The 23,963-nt window shown below is 42.5% G+C and overlaps 1 protein-coding gene across 1 annotated transcript in view; it reads right to left on the reverse strand.

Annotated features, from left to right (window-relative positions):
- Positions 1-357: 357 nt before the first annotated feature.
- Positions 358-23,963, reverse strand: part of LOC128048724 (antigen WC1.1-like) — a 59,497-nt gene continuing 35,891 nt past the window's right edge. Inside the window, exons 11-20 of the mRNA XM_052641150.1 lie at positions 16,497-16,589; positions 16,106-16,420; positions 14,670-14,984; positions 6,288-6,329; positions 5,886-6,200; positions 5,603-5,635; positions 4,919-5,056; positions 4,442-4,531; positions 3,437-3,574; positions 358-503 (exon numbers count right to left, since the gene is read on the reverse strand). Coding sequence (XP_052497110.1) covers positions 358-503; positions 3,437-3,574; positions 4,442-4,531; positions 4,919-5,056; positions 5,603-5,635; positions 5,886-6,200; positions 6,288-6,329; positions 14,670-14,984; positions 16,106-16,420; positions 16,497-16,589 — 1,625 coding nt within the window. The remainder of the gene's footprint in view (positions 504-3,436; positions 3,575-4,441; positions 4,532-4,918; positions 5,057-5,602; positions 5,636-5,885; positions 6,201-6,287; positions 6,330-14,669; positions 14,985-16,105; positions 16,421-16,496; positions 16,590-23,963) is intronic.

The raw sequence follows: 23,963 nt of genomic DNA on the forward strand, positions 1-23,963 counted from the left end.
CCATGAGTTCCTCTTGTTAGGAAGGGGTGTGTGAATGTAGACCAAGTTTATATCCTTTTCTAAATAAGAGTGACCTGGAGCACTTTTGATCATGCCCTCATTAGCCTCTAAGATAGGTGAGAAAGTAGGTCAGCTCACTCATCTTGCCTTTCCTTTGAGGAAGATGGCATTTGAGGACCAATTCTCTAAAAGCATTTGGCATGGAGCCTGCTAAATTAACAGCACAGCAAAAAGTTAATTTATTCAGAATATTTCATTTTGAGCAATTTTCATATGACACAATTACAGGTCAGCACTACTCTACTGAAATACAGGCAATTAGAATATCTGAGGCTTCATCTCATATTTGATACAGCATCACGAGAAAGTCACTGGGGATGTTCCCAGGGCACTGAGTTCAACATCATCGTACCCAGCGTCCCCTTTCTTTCCCTGGAGCAGCCAGAGGCTCTCTTCTCCTTCCCCAGGATCAGCAGCCTCCCTGGAGAAGTTCAGACAAGAGCCTGAAATAGGAAAGAGAAGTTTGATTAGAACTGAGACACAAGGATGGGACAGAATCCCCTGGTGGAAGGGAGTCAAACCAGTGCTTATGACAAAGCATTCCTGGGACCCAGGTGTGGGGAGGGAGGCTCAGGCTATTTCACATGAGTTCCAGTGAGGATGGATCCCAGCTGTCCTCTCAGATCCAGTTCATGTCGTCTCCTGGGCCTCAGTGCATGTGGAAATCCTGCATCACAGGAGACCTGTGCTCACGAGCTCTGGGAGACCTGCTTCCAGGCAACACAGTAGCAAGGAGATGCCCAGCAATGGTAAGAATCATAAAAAGGAATTTAAATGTTATCCTTTCACAGGTGATAGATGCAAATTCACAATAAGAGGGAGACTGGAAACAGGATAAATCTGAATTCCTCACTCACAACCCAAGTCTGCTCTTAGTTGACTTGTCTCCTGTTCCCAAATGTCCACAAATAGTATTACAGGTGCATCCACAGATATCTCCTCCCCAGAAACTACACAGGCCTTCAGATGGAGAAATACTCTTTTGTAGAGAATGAGTGTCTTCTCGCAGCCACTGAAATATCAGTTTGTTGTGATACACACAGTCAAAGGCTTTGGCATAGTTAACAAAGCAGAAATAGATGTTTCTCTGGAACTCTCTTGCTTTTTCGATGATCCAGCAAATTTTGGCAATTTGATCTCTGATTTCTTTGCCTTTTCTAAATCCAGCTTGAATATCTAGAATTTCATGGTTCATGCCCTGTTGAAGCCTGACTTGGAGAATATTGAGCATTACTTTGCTAGCGTGTGAGACGAGTGCAATTGTGCGGTAGTTTGAACATTCTTTGGCATTGCCTTTCTTTGGGATTGGAATGAAAATTGACCTTTTCCAGTCCTGTGGCCACTGCTGAGTTTTCCAAATTTGCTGGCATATTGAGTACAGCACTTTCACAGCACCATCTTTTAGGATTTGAAAGAACTCAACTGGTATTCCATCAACTCCACTAGTTTTGTTCATAGTGATGCTTCCTGAGGCCCACTTGACTTCACATTCCAGGATCTCTGGCTCTACGTGAGTGATCACAGCTTCATGATTATTTGGGTATTAAGATTTTTTTGTATAGTTTTTCTATGTATTCTTGCCACCTCTTCTTAATATCTTCTGCTTCTGTTAGGTCCATAACATTTCTGTCCTTTATTGAGCCCATCTTTGCATGAAACATTCCCATGGTATCTGTAATTTTCGTGACAAGATCTCTAGTTTTTCCCATTCCATTGTTCCTTCTGTTTCTTTGCATTGATCAGTGAGGAAGGCTTTCTTATCTCTCCTTGCTATTCTTTGGAACTCTGTATTCAAATGGATATATCTTTCCTTTCTCCTATGGTTTCACTTCTCCTGTTTTCTCAGATATTTGTAAGGCCTCCTCAGACAGCCATTTTGCCTTTTTGCGTTTCTTTTTCTTGGGGATGGTCTTGATCCCTGTCTCCTGAACAATGCCACAAAAATCCATCCATAATTCATCAGGCACTCTGCCTATCAGATGTAATCCCCTGAATCTCTTTGTCACTTCTACTGTATAATCATAAGGAATTTGATTTAGGTCATACCTGAATGGTCTAATGGGTTTCTTTACTTTCTTCAATTTAAGTCTGAATTTGGCAATAAGGAGTTCATGATCTGAGCCACAGTCAGCTCCTGGTCTTGTTTTTGCTGACTGTATAGAGTGTCTCCATCTTTGGCTGCAAAGAATATAATCAATCTGATTTTGGTACTGACCATCTGATGATGTCCACATGTAGAGTCCTCTCTTGTGTTCTTGGAAGAGGGTGTTTGTTATGACCAGTACATTCTCTTGGCAAAACGCTATTAGCCTTTGCCTTGCCTCACTTTGTACTCCATGGCCAAATTTGGCTGTTACTCCAGGTATCTCTTGACTTCCTACTTTTGCATTCCGGTCCCTTATAATCAAAAGGACATCTTTTTTAGGTGATAGTTCTAAAAGGTCATGTAGGTCTTCCTAGAATGGCAACTTCAGCTTCTTCAGCATTACTGATTCAGCATAGACATGGATTATTGTGATATTGAATGGTTTGCCTTCATGTATGTGACAGTGCAAAGATATTATTAAAACACTTGTTCTACCTTTGAATTTGGTTCAGTTCAGTTCAGTCACTCAGTCATGCCTGACTCTCTGTGACCCCATGGACCCTGTCTATCAACAACTCCCAGAGCTTCCTCAAACTCATATCCATCGAGTCGGTGATGCCATCCAACCATCTCATCCTCTGTCATCTCCTTCTCCTCCTGCCTTCAATCTTTCCCAGCATCAGGGTCTTTTCTAAGAATCAGTTCTTCACATCAGTTGGCCAAAGTATTGGAGCTTCTACTTCAGCTCAGTCCTACCAATGACTGTTCAAGATTGATTTCCTTTAAATTGACTGGGTTGATCTCCTTGCCATCCAAGGGTCTCTGAAGTGTCTTCTCCAACACTACAGTTCAAAAGCATCAATTCTTCAGCACTTAGCTTTCTTTTAAATATGCTCAATTAATCGATAAGTTCGCTTTTGGCCATGACACAATGCTTGCTGGATCTTAGTTCCTTGACCAGGGTTGAACCTAGGCAATAGCAGTGAAAGTGCAGAATCCTAACCTCTGGACCACCAGGAAATTCCCTAATCTATAAATCTTCATGCCAGTATATCACATATAAAGTGATAAGTTTATGTCACATTATAGAGACATAAATGCCAAAAGCAGAGTGATTCCTCACTCCTTGCAAGGAGTCTGACAGCATTAAATATGGCATATGGTCAAGAGATGCTACCAAATGTATGAGATTACCTATGTTTTGAATCTCTAGGTAGGCTGGGCATTGAGGAGCACAAATTCACTCTTTCCAGATGGAAAGATTGCTGGAGATCAACTGACCCCACTCACCTGTCTGAGAGGACCTCACCCCATTGTCCTTCTCTGGGGGCACTTCCTCCTCGCTCCCCTGAGAGGCAGGAGGAGTTCCAGGCACTGGTACTTCTTCAGCATCATCATAATTTTCAGCAGGGACATCAGTCCTCTGATCTGGGGGTTCCAAGAGCAGACAAGGGAGTGTATGAAACCACAGTAAGTGGGTTGTTCTGGGGAATACCTAAGATACCTTCTGACCCAGAGGTTCTGAGTTTCTGAATAGAGGCACCAGTCACTCCGTGTTTCAAAAGACTTTTTTCTCTGAGACCATGTTTCATTTTGATGTGTCTTTAAGCCAAAACATGATTTTACATATCTTAATATTTTCTGGTGGAAACTACATATCTCAAAGCAACTCTTTCACCCTTGAGCATTGCTAAAGGACTTTGACAAATTGTGCTTTACAGATGTTATTTTTTTAAAACATTGTGTGCCTATGGTGATTTTGGACCCAGAGAGACCAGTGCAGACATGAGACATCACAGAACAGCTAGAGAAGGAGAAGGACGAACCCCATCTGGACACAAGGGATGCCTCTGGTCCGTCAAAGGAAAACCATCCCCCTTAAGTCTCCTCTGAGAAAAACTCTCTTCCCCAAAGCCCAGCCAAGCAGGTCCACCTCTCTTTCCTGGAGCAGATCTGTAGTCACTGTTGTCCTCACCATCTCTGGTGTAATAAGGCAGTTTAGTCAGTGAGAAATCTGACGGGAAAGCCTCATGTGGAGACAAACATCACACAACACACAGAATGCCCCCTCCAGACACCCACGACCTGTGTTAAGGCTGAGAAGGGATAGGCCTGGCTTCTGCAGTGTAGACAGAGGCTGGGAGATCACGGGGCTCTGAGAGGCCATCCTGCCTCTCTGGAGGAGCCGTCTCTGTGAGCCTGGGGCACACATGGGGTCTGCAGGTGCTGAGAAGATGTGCACAGCCAGGGGGTGGTGACAACCAGAGATCCCAGGAGGGCAGATGAGACACTCACCTGGGCTGCCCAGACCTTCCTTCTGTGTCAGAACATAATCGAGCTCCTCATACACAGCTTCAGCAAGAGCATCTTCATAGCTAGAAAGGGCTGAGAGATCACCCAGCAGGTCAGAAAAGCTTCCCCAGATACCCCAATCCAGCCATCCCACCTTCATCTCCCTGGTGCTCACATGGGGGCTGCCAGGACCTCAGTGTCGTCTCCTATCCCATGCACCATGTCAGCACCTTCTCCCCTCGACTGACCCTGATTACAGCTCAGTGCCAACTCTGTCTGGTCTCACAGGAGAGGCCATGACTCATGAGAGTTCACATCCCAGTCCTAAGATCCTCTGTCTACTCAGCCCTTAGAGCTCAGCACGGAGCACATGGAGTCTGCAGACTCAGAACAGTACCTGGCCCAGGTTCCCTCCTCACACCTGCCCCATCTCCTGCCTCCACACACTCTCCCTGGTCCCCAGGTCCCCATGAAGCCCACCTCTGCGCTCTGCTCTCCATCTGAGCAGCTGAGTCACCAGGATGATGAGGACCAGGAAGAGAAGGGCTCCCAGGATGAGGCAGAGGACCCCAGGCAGGGAGAAGATGCCACGGAGAGAATTTGAGGTTGTTCTGGTCCCTAAGGAGAACAGGAAAAAGGGCTGGAGATAGTCTTGGGCACAGAAAAATCTCCTGTGTCAGCATTTTCAGGAGCTCTGGACAATGGCGTCTCAGCCTCAGACAGTGTCAGGGCTCCCCGGGGTCTCGTCCTGAGACAAGTCAACTCCACTCTGGCCAGTGGGGCCCCGAGGCAGAGATGGGGATTGTCAGGGAGCTGCCCTGCAGAGACAGCCTCTGAGGACCCAGCTCATCTCCTCTCCTTGGGCTTCAGGAGACAGAGCATCAAACATCCAGGGACCTGCACCCCACAGATGAGGAGCAACACTCAAGGGCAGGTGGGAGTTCCTCAGATTCTCCAACATGGGAGCCAGACGTCCTTGGCCCCGGGCATGAGAACATTTGACCCAGGACATCAAGGCAGGGGATTGCCCCAGTGTAATGCCCTGGCTGCTCCCCAGCAGCCAGGGCTCCTCAGACTCTTTCCTCCTCTGAGCTGTCAGAGGGCCCACAGAACAAGTCCCCAGTATTTGAGTATTCTCCCCTGCCCGTGGATGGATCACAGTACCTGCTGTAGTTGTGGGCAATGTTGTCCTTACACCTAAAGAGAAAAACAGTAGTGTGGGGAAGTGGAATTGGTCAGAACGCAGGGCAAACCTTTTCCCTCCTGAGCCTGAAATCACCCCTCAGTCTCCACAACATCAGTGTCCAGTCCTCCCAGCTCCCCCATCCTAGATCAGAGCCCCAGCACCTGGGATGTCTGAACACAAACTCCCCACCACCCCCGGCCCAGCCCACTGCCCCTGCACTGCCCCAGCTCACCCAGGATGGACCCCGAGCCCCTTGCTCACCAGAGCACCTCACACCAGCATCCTCCTCGTGCTTGCAGTCGCTCTGCCCCCAGGGCTCCGCAGCACAGTCCCACAGGGAGGACTCCCGGCCCCCGCACCGCACCTCGTCCAGCCAGATGCTCCCATTTCCAGGGCCGAATGTCGCGGCCCACACGGCTTCCAGGGCCTGGCCACAGCCCAGCTGCTGACACACCACCTCGGCCTCTGCCAGGCTCCAGGAGTCATCGCACACAGTGCCCCAGGAGCCGCTGTGCCAGACCTCCACCCGCCCTGAGCACTCGCTGTCTCCTCCCCTGAGCCGGAGCTTCTCTCTGTCTGAAAAGGCAGCAGCCCCTCCTGTGACTCCCCTGGAGAGAGGAAGGAGACCCTGGGAGCCACAGGGGAAGGGCAGGGCTGATGTACCTGTGCAGGGGGCAGCTGTTGGACAGCTCTTGGGTCTTCTTCCTGCAAACAACAGGGAAACAGTGGATCGGGAATAGCTGAGGGTGTTCCTGTCCCCACATAAGATTATCTAAGGTCCATGGCACCCCACTCCAGTACTCTTGCCTGGAAAATCCCATGGACGGAGGAGCCTGGTAGGCCGCAGTCCATGGGGTCACTAAGAGTCAGGCACGACTGAACGACTTCACATTCGCTTTTCACTTTCATGCATTGAGGAAGGAAATGGCAACCCACTCCAGTGTTCTTGCGTGGAGAATCCCAGAGACAGAGGAGCCTAGTGGGCTGCTGTCTATGGGGTCGCACAGTTGGACACGACTGAAGCCACTTAGCATCAGGGGCATGGCTCAGTGCAAATGAGATGTGAAAACACAGGCTTATTATCTCCTGGGCTGAAACATTCACTGCATCTGATCACCAGCTGAAATTACTTTAAATATTTACTTGTTTATCAGTCTTCACACCCCACAGCAAATATAAACACAGACATCTACAAGTGTACACACACTCCTCTGAGAGAAAGGTCCATTAGAAGAAGGACCTTGTATATCTTATATGTGCCTTGTTTCTGCCATTAGGACAGTGCCTGCACATTCTATGCACTCATTCAACAAATATCTATGGAAAACCATTTCTAAATACCTAGATAGAGGCTTGATAAATATTTATTAAATGAATGGACAAATAAAATTCAGTGAAATAAAATATCTTTTTTTTAATTCATACTAATCAGTGAAATAGTAAACCAAATATAAATTAATGGTAGCAGTCTATGATCATAGTTCACATTAAAAATAATCAGGCCAGAAGCACAGAGTCAATTTATATTCAAAATCTCATGTACATAATTTTAATGGAAAATTATTGGATAGATTATAAACTACTCTTACCTATTATTCAGTGTGACAGTGGGCAAGTGAAGACTACTGTTGTGAAAGGAAACCCTCTTTTCAAATTTATTTTTAATTGGGAGGTAATTGCTCCACAATGTAGTGTTGGTTACGTGTGTGTGTCTGTTAGTCGCTCAGTCATGTCCAACTCTTTGTGACCCTATGGACTGCAGCCCACCAGGCTCCTCTGTCCATAGGATTTTCCAGACAAACATACTGGAGCGGATTGCTATTCACTTCTCCACTGGATCTTCCCTACCCAGGGATCAAACCCAGGTCTCCTGCACTGCAGGCAGTTTCTTTGCTGTCTGAGCCACCAGAAAAGCCCATAGTGTTGGTTAGGAATCTCTTAAAAAGGAAATATACAGGAAAGACTTAGTAGAATTCTGAGAAGACATGTGGACACATATATGTACACACTGAGTAAGCCAGAAATTTTTGCAATAGTTGAAAAAAGCCTACTGAGAAAAATTTGTATTGAGAAGATGCAGAAATAATAAACAAAAGACTGAAAATATATATAAAATAATTGAAGCTGACAGAAATAAATGTAAATTCAAAAAAACCAGAAGGGTAAATAGTACCTGTCATAAAGTATCAATATTTCCATATTCTTTACAGATCATCCTATCAAAACTCCTACCCACTCTATGCAGAGAACCTCTGAGAAAATGATGGCAGGACCTCTGTGAGCAGGTTGCTCATTTTCATGGTCAAAGACTTTACCATCTCTCAATTCACAGGATTTAATTGTAGGAAAAACATCATCAATAAAAGGTCTCACATACAGATGGCTAACAAACACATGAAAAGATGCTCAACATCGCTCATTATCAGAGAAATGCAAATCAAAACCACAATGAGATACCATTTCACACCAGTCAAAATGGCTGCAATCCAAAAGTCTACAAGCAATAAATGCTGGAGAGGGTGTGGAGAAAAGGGAACACTCTAACACTGTTGGTGGGAATGCAAACTAGTACAGCCACTATGGAGAACAGTGTGGAGATTCTTTTTAAAATTGCGAATAGAACTGCCTTATGACCCAGCAATCCCACTGCTGGGATTAGACACCAAGGAAACCAGAATTGAAAGAGACACATATACCCCAATGTTCATCGCAGCACTGTTTATAATAGCCAGGACATGGAAACAACCTAGATGTCCATCAGCAGATGAATGGATAAGAAAGCTGTGGTACATACACACAATGGAGTATTACTCAGCCATTAAAAAGAATACATTTGAATCAGTTCTGATGAGATGGATGAAACTGGAGCCAATTATACAGAGTGAAGCAAGCCAGAAAGAAAAACACCAATACAGTATACTAACACATATATATGGAATTTAGAAAGATGGTAATGATAACCCTGTATGCAAGACAGCAAAAGAGACACAGATGTATAGAATGGACTTTTGGACTCTGAGGGAGAAGGAGAGGGTGGGATGATTTGGGAGAATGGCACTGAAACATGTATACTCTCATGTAAGAAACTAATCGCCAGTCTATGTTCGATGCAGGATACAGGATGCTTGGGCTGGTGCATGGGGATGATCCAGAGAGATGATATGGGGTGGGAGGTGGGAGGGGGGTTCAGGATTGGGAACTCATGTACACCCATGGCGGATTCATGTCAATGTATGGCAAAACCAATACAGTATTGTAAAGTAAAATAAAGTAAAAATTAAAATTAAAAAATAAATAAATAAAAAATAAAAGGTCTCATAGTTTAATGCCTCTTTGACCTTCAAATCAAAAAGACAAAGAGATGAGCAAAGAGAGACAAGGAAGGGAGTGAGCCTCTGCTTTTGAAGTATCTGATCCCACATTCTCTTAGCTTTGGGTTTCAGGCAACATCCAGCATACCATTCAAGGTTTACCTGAATGGGGTGTGTGTGTGTGTGTATGTGGAAGGGGAGGGAAGGAGAAAGAAACAAAGAGAAATGTTGAAGGAATAAGGTGCTATAGTTTGACTATTTGTCACCCTCGCCAACATTTATTTCATTCAAAATTTATTGCTGAAATCTCAATTTCCAATGTAACAGTATTTAGTGGGGGAGCCTTCTCAAATTCTTCCAAAAACAGAAGAAAAGAACACTTCCAAATTCATTTTCTAAAGTCAACATTAGTCTGATACTAAAGCCAGACAAGGACACCATGAGAAAAGAAAATTACGGGCTAATACTCTGATAAATACAGGTGCAAAAATCGTTCACAAAATATTGGAAAACTGAATTTGACAATACACTAAAAGAATCATACATGATGATCAAGTGATACTTGTCCCAAGGATACAAGGATAGTTCAACATTCATAAATTAATCAATGTGATAAACCAAATAATAAAATGAAGGTAAAAATAAAATCCTCAAAGGATGCAGAAAAAGTGTTTGACAAATTCAACATCCACTTACAGTAAAAACTCTTTTACAAAGTAGGTATGGAAGGATTGCATCTCAACATAATTAAGGCCATATGAAAAGTACACAGCTAACATCATCAGTTCAGTTCAGTTCAGTCGCTCAGTCGTGTCCGACTCTTTGCGACCCCATGAATCACAGCATGCCAGGCCTCCCTGTCCATCACCATCTCCCAGAGTTCACTCAGACTCATGTCCATCGAGTCCGTGATGCCATCCAGCCATCCCATCCTCGGTCGTCCCTTTCTCCTACTGCCCTCAATCCCTCCCAGCATCAGAGTCTTTTCCAATGAGTCAACTCATCATACTTGACTGTAAAAAACCGAAAGCTTTTCCTCTGAAATCAGACACAAGACAAAAATGTCTACTCTCACCACTTTTATTCAACTTAGTTTTGGTAGTTCTGTCCAGATCCTTCAGGCAATAAAAAGAAAATCAAGATATCCAAATCTGAAAGGAAGAGGCAAAATTGACACTATTTGCAGGTTGAAAAGTGAAAGTGTTAGTCACTCAGTCGTGTCTGACTCTTTACAACCCCAAGGACTGCAGCCTGCCAGGCTCCTCTGTCCACTGGGATTCTCCAGGCAAGAATACTGGAGTGTGTTGTCATTCCTTCCTCCAGGGAATCATCCTGACCCAGGACTGAACCTGGATCTCTTGCATTGCAGACAGATTTTCTACCATCAGAGCCATGAGGAAAGAAACCCCCTTACATGATATTATATGTAGAAAACACTAAAGACTTCAGCAAAAATATGAGAACCAATACACTCAGTAAAGTTGTAGAAGAAACATCTGTATACAAAAATCAGTTGCATTTCTTTACACTAACAACAAACTGCTATAAGAGAAACTGAGAAAACAATTCTATTTACATTTGCATGAAAATGAATAAAATACCTAGGAATAAATTTAACCAAGGAGGTGAAAGCCCTGTACACTGAAAACTATAAACACAGTGATGACAGAAACTGAAGATGACTCAAATAAATGGAAAGATATTCTGTGCTCATGGATTGGAAGATCTAATATTATTAACATGCCCATACTACCCAAAGCAATCTACAGATTCTCTGCAATCCTTATCAAAATTCCAATGGAAATTTTCACAGATACAGAAGAAACAATCCTAAAATTTGCATGGAACCACAAAAGATGCTCAATACCAAAGCAATCTTCAGAAAGAATAACAAAGCTAGAGGTGTCATGCTTCTTGCTTTCAAATTATATTACAAAGCTATATTAATCAAAACAGTATGTGGTTGGTATAAAAATGAACATGGAGATCAATGGAACAGAACAGAGAGTCCATAAATAAACCCACATTTCTATGGTCAATTAATTTTTGACAAAGAAGCCAAGAATATACAGTGGGAAAAGGACAGTTTTTTTCAGTAAATGGCATTGGGAAACTGGACAGCCACATGCAAAAAATGAAGCTGGACCACTAGCTTACACCATTCACAAAAATTAACTCAAAATAAATTAAAGACTTGATCACAAGTCCTGAAGCCATAAAATTTCTACAGGAAAAGACAGAAAATAAAATCCTTGACACCAGTCTTTGTGATGATTTTTTGGATTTGGCACCAAAAGCAAAGGGAACAAGAGTAAAAACAAGCAGTTGTGATGAAAAAGGCTAAAAAGCTTCTGCCCAATTAAGGAAACCATCAACAACGTGAAAAAGCAACCTATGGAATGGAGAAAATACTTGCATATTATATTTCTGGTAAGGATTATTATCCAAAATACACAAGGAACTCATACAACTCAGTAGCAATAAACAATCTGACTTTTTAAAATTGGCAGAGAACCTGAACAGACTTTTTTTTTAAGAATACATACAACTTGCCAATAGATGCATGAAAACATACTCAACACTATTACTCATTAGAAAATACAAATCAAAACCACAATGAGATATCACCTCATATCCTCTAGAAAGGCTTTTATCCAAAAGAAGAAATAACAGGAGTTGAGGAGAATGTGAAGAGACAGGAAAGCTTTTGCACACTTAGAGGGAACGTAAGTTGATACAGCCCCTATGGAAACAGTATTGAGGTGCATCAAAAATTAAAAGTAGAACTGCCATATGATTTAGGAATTTCACTTTGGAGTATTTATCTGAAGGAAACAAAAACACTAACTTGAAAACCCAGTGTTCACTGCAGCAACATATCTCCAGTTGCTGGGTTGTATCTGACTCTTTGCAACCCCATGGACTGCAGCACGCCAGGCTCCTCTGTCCTTCACTATCTCCCAAAGTTTGCTCAGATTCATGTCCACTGAACTGGTGATGCTATCTATCTCATCCTCTGCAGCCCTCTTCTTCTTTTGCCTTCAATATTTCCCATCATCAGGGTCTTTTCCAATGAGTCAGCTCTTCTCAGCAGGTGGCGAAAGTATTGGAGCTTCAGCTTCAGCATCAGTCCTTCCAATGAATATTCAGGGTTGATTTTCTTTAGGATTGATTGGTTTGATCTCCTTGCTGCCCAAAGGACTCTCAATGCAATTGTGGCATCCAAGCACCACAATTCAAAAGAATCAACTCAAAAAATTGCAAATAGAACTGCCTTATGACCCAGCAATCCCACTGCTGGGCATACACACTGAGGAAACCAGAATTGAAAGAGACACATGTACCCCAATGTTCATCGCAGCACTGTTTATAATAGCCAGGACATGGAAACAACCTAGATGTCCATCAGCAGATGAATGGATAAGAAAGCTGTGGTACATACACACAATGGAGTATTACTCAGCCATTAAAAAGAATACATTTGAATCAGTTCTGATGAGATGGATGAAACTGGAGCCGATTATACAGAGTGAAGTCAGCCAGAAAGAAAAACACCAATACAGTATACTAACACATATATATGGAATTTAGAAAGATGGCAATGACGACCCTGTATGCAAGACAGCAAAAAAGACACAGACGTGTATAACGGACTTTTGGACTCAGAGGGAGAGGGAGAGGGTGGGATGATTTGGGAGAATGGCATTGAAACATGTATACTATCATGTAAGAATCGAATCGCCAGTCTATGTCCGATGCAGGATACAGGATGCTTGGGGCTGGTGCACGGTGATGACCCAGAGAGATGTTATGGGGAGGGAGGTGGGAGGGCAGTTCATGTTTGGGAACACATGTACACCCGTGGTGGATTCATGTCAATGTATGGCAAAACCAATACAGTATTGTAAAGTAAAATAAAGTAAAAATAAAAATTAAAAAAAAAATCAAAAAAAAAAAAGAATCAACTCTTTTTAGCTTCTCCTATAACCCAGCTCTCACGTCCAGAGAGGACTACTAGAAAAAATATAGCTTTGACCATATGGACCTTTGTCAGCAATGCAGTGTCTTTTTCTAATACCCTGTCTAGGTTTGTCACAGAGAAGCAAGCCTCCTTTAATCTCATGGCTGCAGTCACTGTCAGCAGTGATTTGGGAGTCCAAGAAAAGAAAATCTGTCACTGTTTCCACGTTCACCCCTTTTATTTGCCATGAAGTGCTGATGATCTTAGTTTTTAGAATGTTAAATGTTTAGCTGTAAGCCAGCTTTTTCACTCTCCTCTTCCACCCTCAATGAGAGGCTCTTTAGTTCCTCTTTGCTTTCTGCCATTAGAGTGGTAGCATCTGTGTATCTGAGGTTGTTGATATTTCTCACAGCAATCTTGATTCCAGCTTGTGATTCATCCAGCCTGGCATTTCCTATGATGTTCTCTGCATATACGTTAAATAAACAGGGTGACAATATACAGCCTTGATGAACTTTTCCCCAATGTAGAACCAGTCGGTTGTTTCATGTCCAGTTCCAACTGCTGCTTTTTGATCTGCATACAGGTTTCTCAGGAGGCAGGTAAGGCGCTCTGGTATTCTCATCTCTTCAAGAATTTTCCACAGTTCATTGTGATCCACATGGTCAAAGGCTTTATGTAGTCAATGAAGCAGATGTTTTTCTGGAATTCTCTGGCTTACTCTAGGATCCAACAAGTGTTGGCAATTTGATCTCTGGTTTCTCTGCCTTTTCTAAACCCAGCTTGTACATCTCGGAAGTTCTCAGTTCACTTACTGCTGAAGCCTAGCTTGAAAGACTTTGAGCATAACCTTGCTAGCATGTGAAATGAGCACAACTGTGAGGTGGTCTGACCATTCATTGGCACTGCTCTTCTTTGAGATTGAAATGAAAACAGACCTTCTCCATTCCTATGGCCACTGATGAATCTTTCAAATGTGCTGACGTATTGACTGCAGCACTTGAACAGTATTACCTTTTAGTATTTTATAGCAATATATATGAGTCAAACAATGTAAGTCTTCACTGATGAATGGATAAAGAAAATGTAATATAGACTTATATCCACCCATAAAAAAGAAAAAATCTTGCCAGTTTCAACAACATGGATGGACCTTGAGGGCATTATGTTAAGTGAAATAAATCAGACAGAGAAAGAAAAATACCATGTAATCTCATTTATATGTGTAATATTAAAAAGCAAGTTCAGAGATGCTGAGTCATTGGTGGCTGCCAGAGGTGGGGGATTTGGTGTAGGCAAAGGTAATCAAAAGGTATAAATTTGAATTATAAAATTAATAGGTGAAGAGATATAACATACAGCATCGTGACTATAGTGAATACGGTATTGTTTATTTGAAAGATGGCAAGAAAATACATCTTAAACATTCTCATCATGTGAGAAAAATATTTAACTATATATATGGATCAGTATATATGGATCTATATATATGGATCCATATATAGAGATATAACTAGACTTACAGTAGTGATTATTTATCAATACACACAAACATATAAGCATTATGTTGTACACAACAAAAAATATAATGTTGTATCAGTTATATCAATTAAAAACTTTAAAAAAGAAAGTTTGGAACATGTAGATTAAATTAACTCCATCCAAACTTCATTTTATAAACAACTTAAACACATCACTTAGATTTTAAAATATCAAATCTCACTAATAGCATCCTACAGAGTTGGGAAAGACACAGAAACAGACATAAGTCACCTGCACATGAGATGTAGGCTTCCTCCTTTGAAGAACATGAACTGTATTTCCACGGGCCTGAAGGACACTGCCAGAGAGAGGTATCAGTTTTCTGACACTGAATTAAATCTACCCACCGGGGTCTAGAACCTTCCCTGAGACCAACAGAGGTGTTGACACTTCCACTGTCCCCACAGCCAAGCTGACTGCAGATGATGGACACAGTGACATCATCCATGGGGCTGCGGCAGACACTGCCCCAGGTCCCGTTGTAGAAAACCTCCAGCCACCCAGCACACTGCTGGTCCTCGCTCACCATCCTGAGGGCCAGGAACTCTAAGATCAAAAGAAAGGAGACAGGACACAGTGAGCACCCCACTCAGTGCTCTGGGTTTTCCTCTCTCCCCAAAATTGTGAACATTCATTCTGCAACCCAGGTGAGGAAGCAAATTCATTAGATGACCAGAGTGAAACCTGTCTCCTTTTCACCTGACTTTGTCCATTTGTGTCTGTCTTTCTAAACACTTCTACCACCGTGATGTAGTGGATATGAACTGAGAGGAAGACCAACCTGGACACCTGCAGGGAGAGGGAGCTGACTCCTGCTTCCTGACAAAACATTTAAGAGAGTGTATGAAAGGGATGTGATATGGACAGTGTGGAGGCAGATAGAATAATGGACCCAGAGATGTCTACATGGAAGCTGTGTCTGTGTTTCCTTATCTGGCAAAAGGGACTTTACATATGTGATTAAGTTACGGTCCTTGGGATGGTAAGAGTAACCTGAAAGATGACAGATTAACCACCTGAGCACAGTCTAATCACATTCATAGACTCACTATCCTTTAAAGTGAAACCTTTTCCTCATTCTGGTTAGAGGGAGATGTGAATACGGATAATGGTCAGAGAGGTGGAGCGTTGCTGGTCTGATGATGAACAGAAGGGGGTTATGAGTGAAGGAAGGCAGGCGGCTTCTAGAAGCTTGAAAAGACAGGAAACAGATTCTTTCCCAGAGGCTCAGAAGTGACGTGGCCCTGCTGAAACTTTTATCACAGTCTAGTGAGATCCCTGCTGGACATCTAGGGTAGAGAAGTATAAGGAAAGAAATATGTTGTTTTAAACTACTAACAATGTAGCAACTTGTTATAGAACAAACAAAAATGAGCACAGTGGCTTGAAGACTTCTCTACCCTATGCACCAGAAGGGTGAGCCCTGATTTCAAGAAAAACTGTGAGAAAAGGCTCTGCCAGGAAACACTACTGAGAAGAAAGGACCAGAATCTCAGCTGCTGCAGGAGGCAGTGAAAGCACCTCGTCTTCACGTCTGCTGGAAAGACAGGCTCCATGTGAGGAAGCCTCCTTGCCTGGTCCTTTCAGCATCTCTCCCTCAGGGCTCAGACCCCCCTCCTCCAGGGCCCCACCCCTCCTCCAGCCTGTGGACAGTGTGGAGTGCTGACCTGAGCAGATGACCCCCGCATCCTCCTTGTGTCTGCAGTCGTGCTGCCCCCAGGCCTGGGAAGGGCACCTCCACACCTGGGACTCATTTCCTGTGCAGTTCAGGTCGTCCAGCCAGATGGGCCCTGATCCTGCCCCGAAGTGAGCAGACCCCGTGGCATTGAGGGCTTCTCCACAGCCCAGCTGCCTGCACACCACGCGGGCATCATCCAGGTCCCAGTCGTCATCACAGATGGTGCCCCAGGAGCCCTGGTCAAGGATCTCCACTCTCCCGGCGCAGGGACTGTCCCCGTCCACCAGGCGGAGCTGCCTGCTGTCTGAGGGGAGAGAAATGGGACAATGGGGTGTGGACCTGGGGAATGAGAAGGGTCTTCTTTCCTGTGGGACCCTCACCTGAGCAGTAGGGGGCGCTCTCCTTTGAGGCTGCAGAGCCTGCTGGTTCAGACACAAAGTGGTCGCACTGGGGCAGCATTTGGGTCTGGTTTCCTGAAGAAAAAGCGATGATTAGAGAATTGGGAGGGTTGAAGAACAGGAACATCAGTTAAATTATTTTTAGGAGAGGAGGGAAGTTTGGAGGGAAATGGATACATGTATATGAATGGCCGAGTCCCTGGCCGTTCACGTGAAACTATAACAACATTGTTAATCAGCTAAACCCCAATACTAAATAGAAAGTTCAAAAGAAAAAAAAAATAGTGACCTAGTGATGGAGCTGAGATGAAAGCTGTAACACACTGGTAAAGTTACCAGAATCTTAGTGTTCCCTTTCTCCATGAAGAGCCCTGGTCCTGACAATGGCACGATTCCTGTTTTAAGCCAAGCTTTGCCCTAAAAATGAGTTAAACAAGTTGTTCTATCCTTAATCCACCCCTAAATAGAATAAGAAAAACAAAGGTCTTTCTGAAGGAGTTGTACAATTATTTATCAACAAAGTTGTGGTTTTAATAAAACTGATATAAAAGAGATCTCATGGAAAACCAGAGCAAAAAGAAACATAAAAAAAATTCCCAGGGTATTTGGCTCTTAAATTTACCTGACAGATAATTTGTTTTATTTAATTTTATTTGAGTATAATTTCTTTACAATGTTGTGGTAGCTTGTGCTGTTCAGCAAATTTAGTAAGTTATACATATATATATGGGATCCCAGGTGACTCAGTGGTAAAGAATCTGTCTGTAAAACAGGAGAGTGGGGTTCCATCCCTGGGCTGGGAAGAGCCTTTGGAGAAAAAACTCGCAATCCACTCCAGTATTCTTGCCTAAGAATTCCTATGGACAAAGGAGTATGGCAGTGCATGAGGTCACAAAAGAGTCAGACACAACTCAGCGACTAAAGAACAACAACTACATCTGTCTGTCTGTCTGTCTCTCTCTCTCTCTCTCGCTCTCTCTCTCTCTCTCTCTCTATATATATACACACACACACACACACACACACACACACACATGTCAATCTAATCACACTAGGACCACAGCCTTGTCTAATTCAATGAAACTAAGCCATGCCTGTGGGGCAACCCAAGACGGGTGGGTCATGGTGGAGAGGTCTGACAGAACGTGGTCCACTGGAGAAGGGAATGGCAAACCACTTCAGTATTCTTGCCTTGAGAACCCCATGAACAGTAGGAAAAGGCAAAATGATATGATAATGAAAGAGGTACTCCCCAGGTCAGTAGGTGCCCAATATGTTATTGGAGGTCAGTGGAGAAATAACTCCAGAAAGAATGAAGGGATGGAGGCAAAGCAAAAGCAACACCCAGCTGTGGAGGTGACTGGTGATAGAAGCAAGCTCTGATGCTGTAAAGAGCAATATTGCATAGGAACCTGGAATGTCAGGTCCATGAATCAAGGCAAATTGGAAATGGTCAAACAAGAGATGGAAAGAGTGAATGTCGACGTTCTAGGAATCAGCGAACTAAAATGGACTGGAATGGGTGAATTTAACTCAGATGACCATTATATCTACTACTGCGGGCAGGAATTCCTCAGAAGAAATGGAGTAGCCATCATGGTCAACAGAAGAGTCTGAAATGCAGTGCTTGGATGAAATCTCAAAAACGACAGAATGATCTCTGTTCCTTTCCAAGGAAAACCATTCAATATCACAGTTATCCAAGTCTATGCCCCACCAGTAATGCTGAAGAAGCTGAAGTTGAATGGTTCTATGAAGACCTACAAGAACTTTTAGAACTAATACCCAAAAAAGATGTCCTTTTCATTATAAGGGACTGGAATGCAAAAGTAGGAAGTCAAGAAACACCTGGAGTAACAGGCAAATTTGGCCTTGGAATGTGGAATGAAGCAGGGCAAAGACTAATGGAGTTTTGCCGAGAAAATGCACTGGTCATACCAAACACCCTCTTCCAACAACACAAGAGAAGACTCTACACATGGACATCACCAGATGGTCAACATCAAAATCAGATTGATTATATTCTCTGCAGCAAAAGATGGAGAAACTCTATACAGTCAACAAAAACAAGACCAGGAGCTGACTGTGGCTCAGATCATGAACTCCTTATTACCAAATTCAGACTGAAATTGAAGAAAGCAGGGAAAACCGCTAGACCATACAGGTATGACCTAAATCAAATCCCTTATGATTATACAGTGGAAGTGAGAAATGATTTAAGGACCTAGATCTGATAGATAGAGTGCCTGATGAACTATGAAATGAGGTTCGTGACACTGTACAGGAGACAGGGATCAAGACCATCCCCATGGAAAAGAAATGCAAAAAAGCAAAATGGCTGTCTGGGGAAGCCTTACAAATAGCTCTGAAAAGAAGAGAAGCGAAAAGCCAAGGAGAAAAGGAAAGATATAAGCATCTGAATGCAGAGTTCCAAAGAATAGCAAGAAGAGAAAAGAAAGCATTCTTCAGCGATCAATGCTAAGAAATAGAGGCAAACAACAGAATGGGAAAGACTAGAGATCTAATCAAGAAAATTACAGATACCAAGGGAACATTTCATGCAAAGATGGGCTCGATCAAGGACAGAAATGGTATGGACCTAACAGAAGCAGAAGATATTTTAAAGAGGTGGCAAGAATACAGAGAAGAACTGTACAAAAAAGATCTTCATACCCGGATAATCATGATGGTGTGATCACTCATCTAGAGCCAGACATCCTGGAATGTGAAGTCAAGTGGGCCTTAGAAAGCATCACTACGAACAAAGCTAGTGGAGGTGATGGAATTCCAGTAGAGCTATTTCAAATCCTGAAAGATAATGCTGTGAAAGTGCTGCATTCAATATGCCAGCAAATCTGGAAAACTCAGCAGTGGCACAAGACTAGAGAAGGTCAATTTTCATTCCAATCCCTAAGAAAGGCAAGGCCAAAGAATGCTCAAACTACCGCACAATTGCACTCATCTCACATGCTAGTAAGGTAATGCTCAAAATTCTCCAAGCCAGGCTTCAGCAATACGTGAACCGTGTACTTCCAGATGTTCAAGCTGGTTTTAGAAAAGGCAGAGGAACCAGAGATCAAATTGCCAACATCCGCTCTATCATGGAAAAAGCAAGAGAGTTCCAGAAAACATCTATTTCTGCTTTATTGACTATGCCAAAGCCTTTGACTGTGTGGATCACAATAAACTGTGGAAAATTCTGAGAGAGATGGGAATGCCAGACCACCTGACCTGCCTCTTGACAAACCTGTATGCAGATCAGGAAGCAACGGTTAGAACTGGACATGGAACAAAAGACTGGTTCCAAATAGGAAAAGGAGTACATCAAGGCTGTATACTGTCACCCTGATTATTTAACTTATATGCAGAGTACATCATAAGCAATGCTGGACTGGAAGAAACAGAAGCTGGAATCAAGATTGCTGGGAGAAATATCAATAACCTCAGATATGCAGACGACACCACCCTTATGGCAGAAAGTGAAGAGGAACCAAAAAGCCTCTTGATGAAAGTGAAGGAGGAGAGTGAAAAAGTTGGCTTAAAGCTCAACATTCAGAAAACAAAGATCATGGCATCCGGTCCCATCATTCCATGGGAAATAGATGGGAAACAGTGGAAATAGTGTCAGACTTTATTTTTTGGGGCTCCAAAATCACTGCAGAATGTGACTGCAGCCATGAAATTAAAAGACACTTACTCCTTGGAAGAAAAGTTATGACCAACCTAGATAGCATATTCAAAAGCAGAGACATTACTTTGCCGACTAAGGTCCGTCTAGTCAAGGCTATGGTTTTTCCAGTAGTCATGTATGGATGTGAGAGTTGGACTGTGAAGAAGGCTGAGAGCCAAAGAATTGATGCTTTTGAACTGTGATGTTGGAGAAGACTCTTGAGAGTCCCTTGGACTGCAAGGAGATCCAACCAGTCCATTCTGAAGGAGATCAGCCCTGGGATTTCTTTGGAAGGAATGATGCTAAAGCTGAAACTCCAGTACTTTGGCCACCTCATGCAAAGAGTTGACTCATTGGAAAAGACTCTGATGCTGGGAGGGATTGGGGGCAGGAGGAGAAAGGGACGACAGAGGATGAGATGGCTGGATGGCATCACTGACTCGATGGACGTGAGTCTGAGTGAACTCCGGGAGTTGATGATGGACAGGGAGGCCTGGCGTGCTATGATTCATGGGGTCACAAAGAGTCGGACACGAATGAGTGACTGAACCGAACTGAACTGAACTGATACATGTCCCCTCTTTCTTGGATTTACTTCCTATTTAGTCACCACAGAACACTGAGTAGAGTTCCCTGTGCTATAAAGAAGTTATTATTTGTCTATTTCTGTGTGCATGCATGCTAAGACACTTCAATAGTGTCTGAATCTGTGACACTATGGATTGTAGCCCATCAGGTCCATGTCTATGGGATTCTCTGAGCAATATCTATTTTATACTTAGTATCAATAGTGTAGGGCTTCTGAGTCTGGTGGCTCAGACAGTAAAGAATCCGCCTGCAATGTGGGAGACCTGGATTTGATCCTTGGGTTGGAATGTCCCCTGGAGGAGGGCATGGCAACCCATAGCAGTTGTACCAATTTACATCCTCATATGTAGGAGGATTCCCTTTTCTGCACATCCTCTCCACCATTTATTTGTGGATTTTTTCGTGAAAGACATTCTAACTGATGTGAAGTATTACCTGACTGTACTTTTGACTTGCGTCTTTCTAATAATTCGTGATGTTGTATTTGTTAGCCATCTGTATGTCTGGGAAAAATGTCTGTTTAGGTCTTTTTCCCATTTTTTCATTGGATTGTTTGGTTTGTTGATTGAGTTGTTTGTGTATTTTGAAGATTAGCCCTTGTTAATTACTTCATTTGCAAATATTTTCTCCCATTCTGAGAGTTGTCTTTTTGTTCTGTTTATGGTTTCCTTTGATATATAAAAGGTTTAAGTTTAATTAGATCCTATTTTTTTGTTTGGCTTTTATTTTCTTTAGGAATTTGATCAAAAAAGATCTTGTTGCAATTTATGTCAAAGAATATTCTGCCTATGTTTTCCTCTAAGAGTTTTATAGTTTGAAAGAGAATTTAAATAACCATGAATAAAGTGCACAAAGAATTAATTAACATGATGTGTATCTTGGCAGAGGAATGATAACAAAAACAAATGAAAATAGTGTTTATTATTTTTCTCTAATAATAGTGGGGTATGCATAGGATTAAATTTTGAGAAATAGAGACAAACAAATAAAAGAAAATTGCCTGTAAAAAAAAAAAACAGAAAGAAAGAAAGAAAAAAGAAAATTCTACAGCTGAAAAAGTTAACAGCTGAAATTAAGAACTAGAGAATGAGTGTATCAGCACATTAGATCAACATAAAGTAGAAATAGTAAAATGAAAAATAAGAGGATAAATATTCCTCTATTTAGAAATGCTGGTCCTATGGTAAGTGCCTGGTTAATAATGCTATATAACAAAATTTCCCCCCAAACTTAGTAGTTGAAGGAATTTATTTTTAAATTTTGCTCATGATTTCCCAGGTGAGTAAGTTGGGAAAGACTCAACTTGGCAGTTCTATCTTTGGGGTTTCTCATGTGGTTGCATTTAGATGTCATCGGGGACTGACATCTCTAAAGGTTTAATTGAACTGTGGTTATGTAAGGAAATGTCCAGAAGTACTTTTGATGTTGTTGGGAGGGTGGGATAAAGGAGCATCATGTCTGCAACCTAATCCAGAAAGATTTTACATACTCAGGGAAAAACAGGGCAGGAGAGGGACAAATTCGGAGAGAAAGGGAAAGCTAGAGCAAGAGAGAGAGAGAAAAGAAAGGAAGAAGGATTAAAGCAAAATACTAACCTAACATTCGGGGAATCCACGTAAAGTTCAGAGAGAACTCATTCCTAGAAAACCTTCACTAAAGGAAATACTAATAACATCAAACCCATAAAATGCCTAGGAGAAACCCTAGTTAAAGATGTGCAAAACATCTGAGAGAAATTCAAGACCTAACTGAATGAAGGGATATATTTTGTCAGTGAATTGGGAAACTCAATGTTGTCAAAGTCAGTCATTCTCAAATTTATATACAGATTAAATCTAACCTCAGTCAAATTCCCTTGTGCTTTTGTATGTCTGAAACATGACAAGCTGATTCAAAATTTACGTTGCTGTTCAGTCACTTAGTCATGTCTGACTCTTTGTGACCCCAAGGACTGCAGCACAACATGCTTCCCTGTCCATCATCGACTCCTGGAGCTTGTTCAAACTCATTTCCTTGGAGTCAGTGATGCCATCCAACCATCTCATCCTCTGTCATCCCCTTCTCCTCCTGCCTTCAGTCTTTCCTAGCATCAGGGTCTTTTCTAGTGAGTCAGCTCTTCGCATCAGGTGGCCAAAGTATTGGAGCTTCAGCTCAATAATGTATACAAAATTAAAAAAAAACCAAGACTGACCAAAGCCATTGGCAAGAAAAGCAGCAACATAACTTCTTTAAATTAAAGTTACCCAGACTTACTATGTGTGCTTAGTCACTCAGTCGTGTCCAGCTCTTTGTGACCCCATAGACTGTAGCCTGCCAGGCTCCTCTGTCCACGGGGATTCTCCAGGCAAGAATACTGGAGTGGGTTGCCATGCCCTTCTCCAGGGGATCTTCCCAACCCAGGGATCAAACCCAGGTCTCCCACCTTGCAGGCAAATTCTTTACTCTCTGAGACACCAGGGAAGGTTCAAGACTTACTATAAAATTGCAATAATTAAGAAAATGTGGTACAGGGGCAAGGAGAGACAAAGGATACAGTGGAACAGAATAGAGAGTATAAAAAACGTATTCAGACATATGTGCCCTTTCACTTATCACAAAGGTGGCACTGCAGTGGGGAATAGTCTTTTCAGAAAAAGATTTTGAGTCAACTGGATACCCATATGAAAACAGGACACTTGACCCTTATCCTACACAGATGTCAATCCTAGAAGCAAAGTACAATTATATGCAAAAAAAGTATGTATACTTCTGTGAGATACTCTCAGAGAACATTTTTGTAATTTTTGAGTAGACAAAGTTCATTTTAGAGGAATATAAGGATTTCTAGGGACTGGATCAATGGACTAGTTCAAAACTGAGACAGAAGTACGTCAAGGCTGTATATTGTCACTCTGCTTATATAACTTATATGCAGAGTATATCATGTGAAATACTGGGCTGGATGAAGCACAAACTGGAGTCAAGATTGCTGGGAGAAATATCAATAACCTCAGATACGCAGATGACGCCACCCTTATGGCAGAAAGTGAGGAGAAATTAAAGAGCCTCTTGATGAAACTGAAAGAGGAGAGTGAAGATGTTGGCTTAAAACTCAACATTCAAAAAACTAATATCAGGGTACCTGGTCCCATCACTTTATGGCAAAAAGATGGGGAAACAAGGACAGACTTTATTTTCTTGGGCTCCAAAAT

This window comes from Budorcas taxicolor, chromosome 5 (assembly GCF_023091745.1).
Source record: "Budorcas taxicolor isolate Tak-1 chromosome 5, Takin1.1, whole genome shotgun sequence".
Classification (NCBI taxonomy): domain Eukaryota; kingdom Metazoa; phylum Chordata; class Mammalia; order Artiodactyla; family Bovidae; genus Budorcas; species Budorcas taxicolor.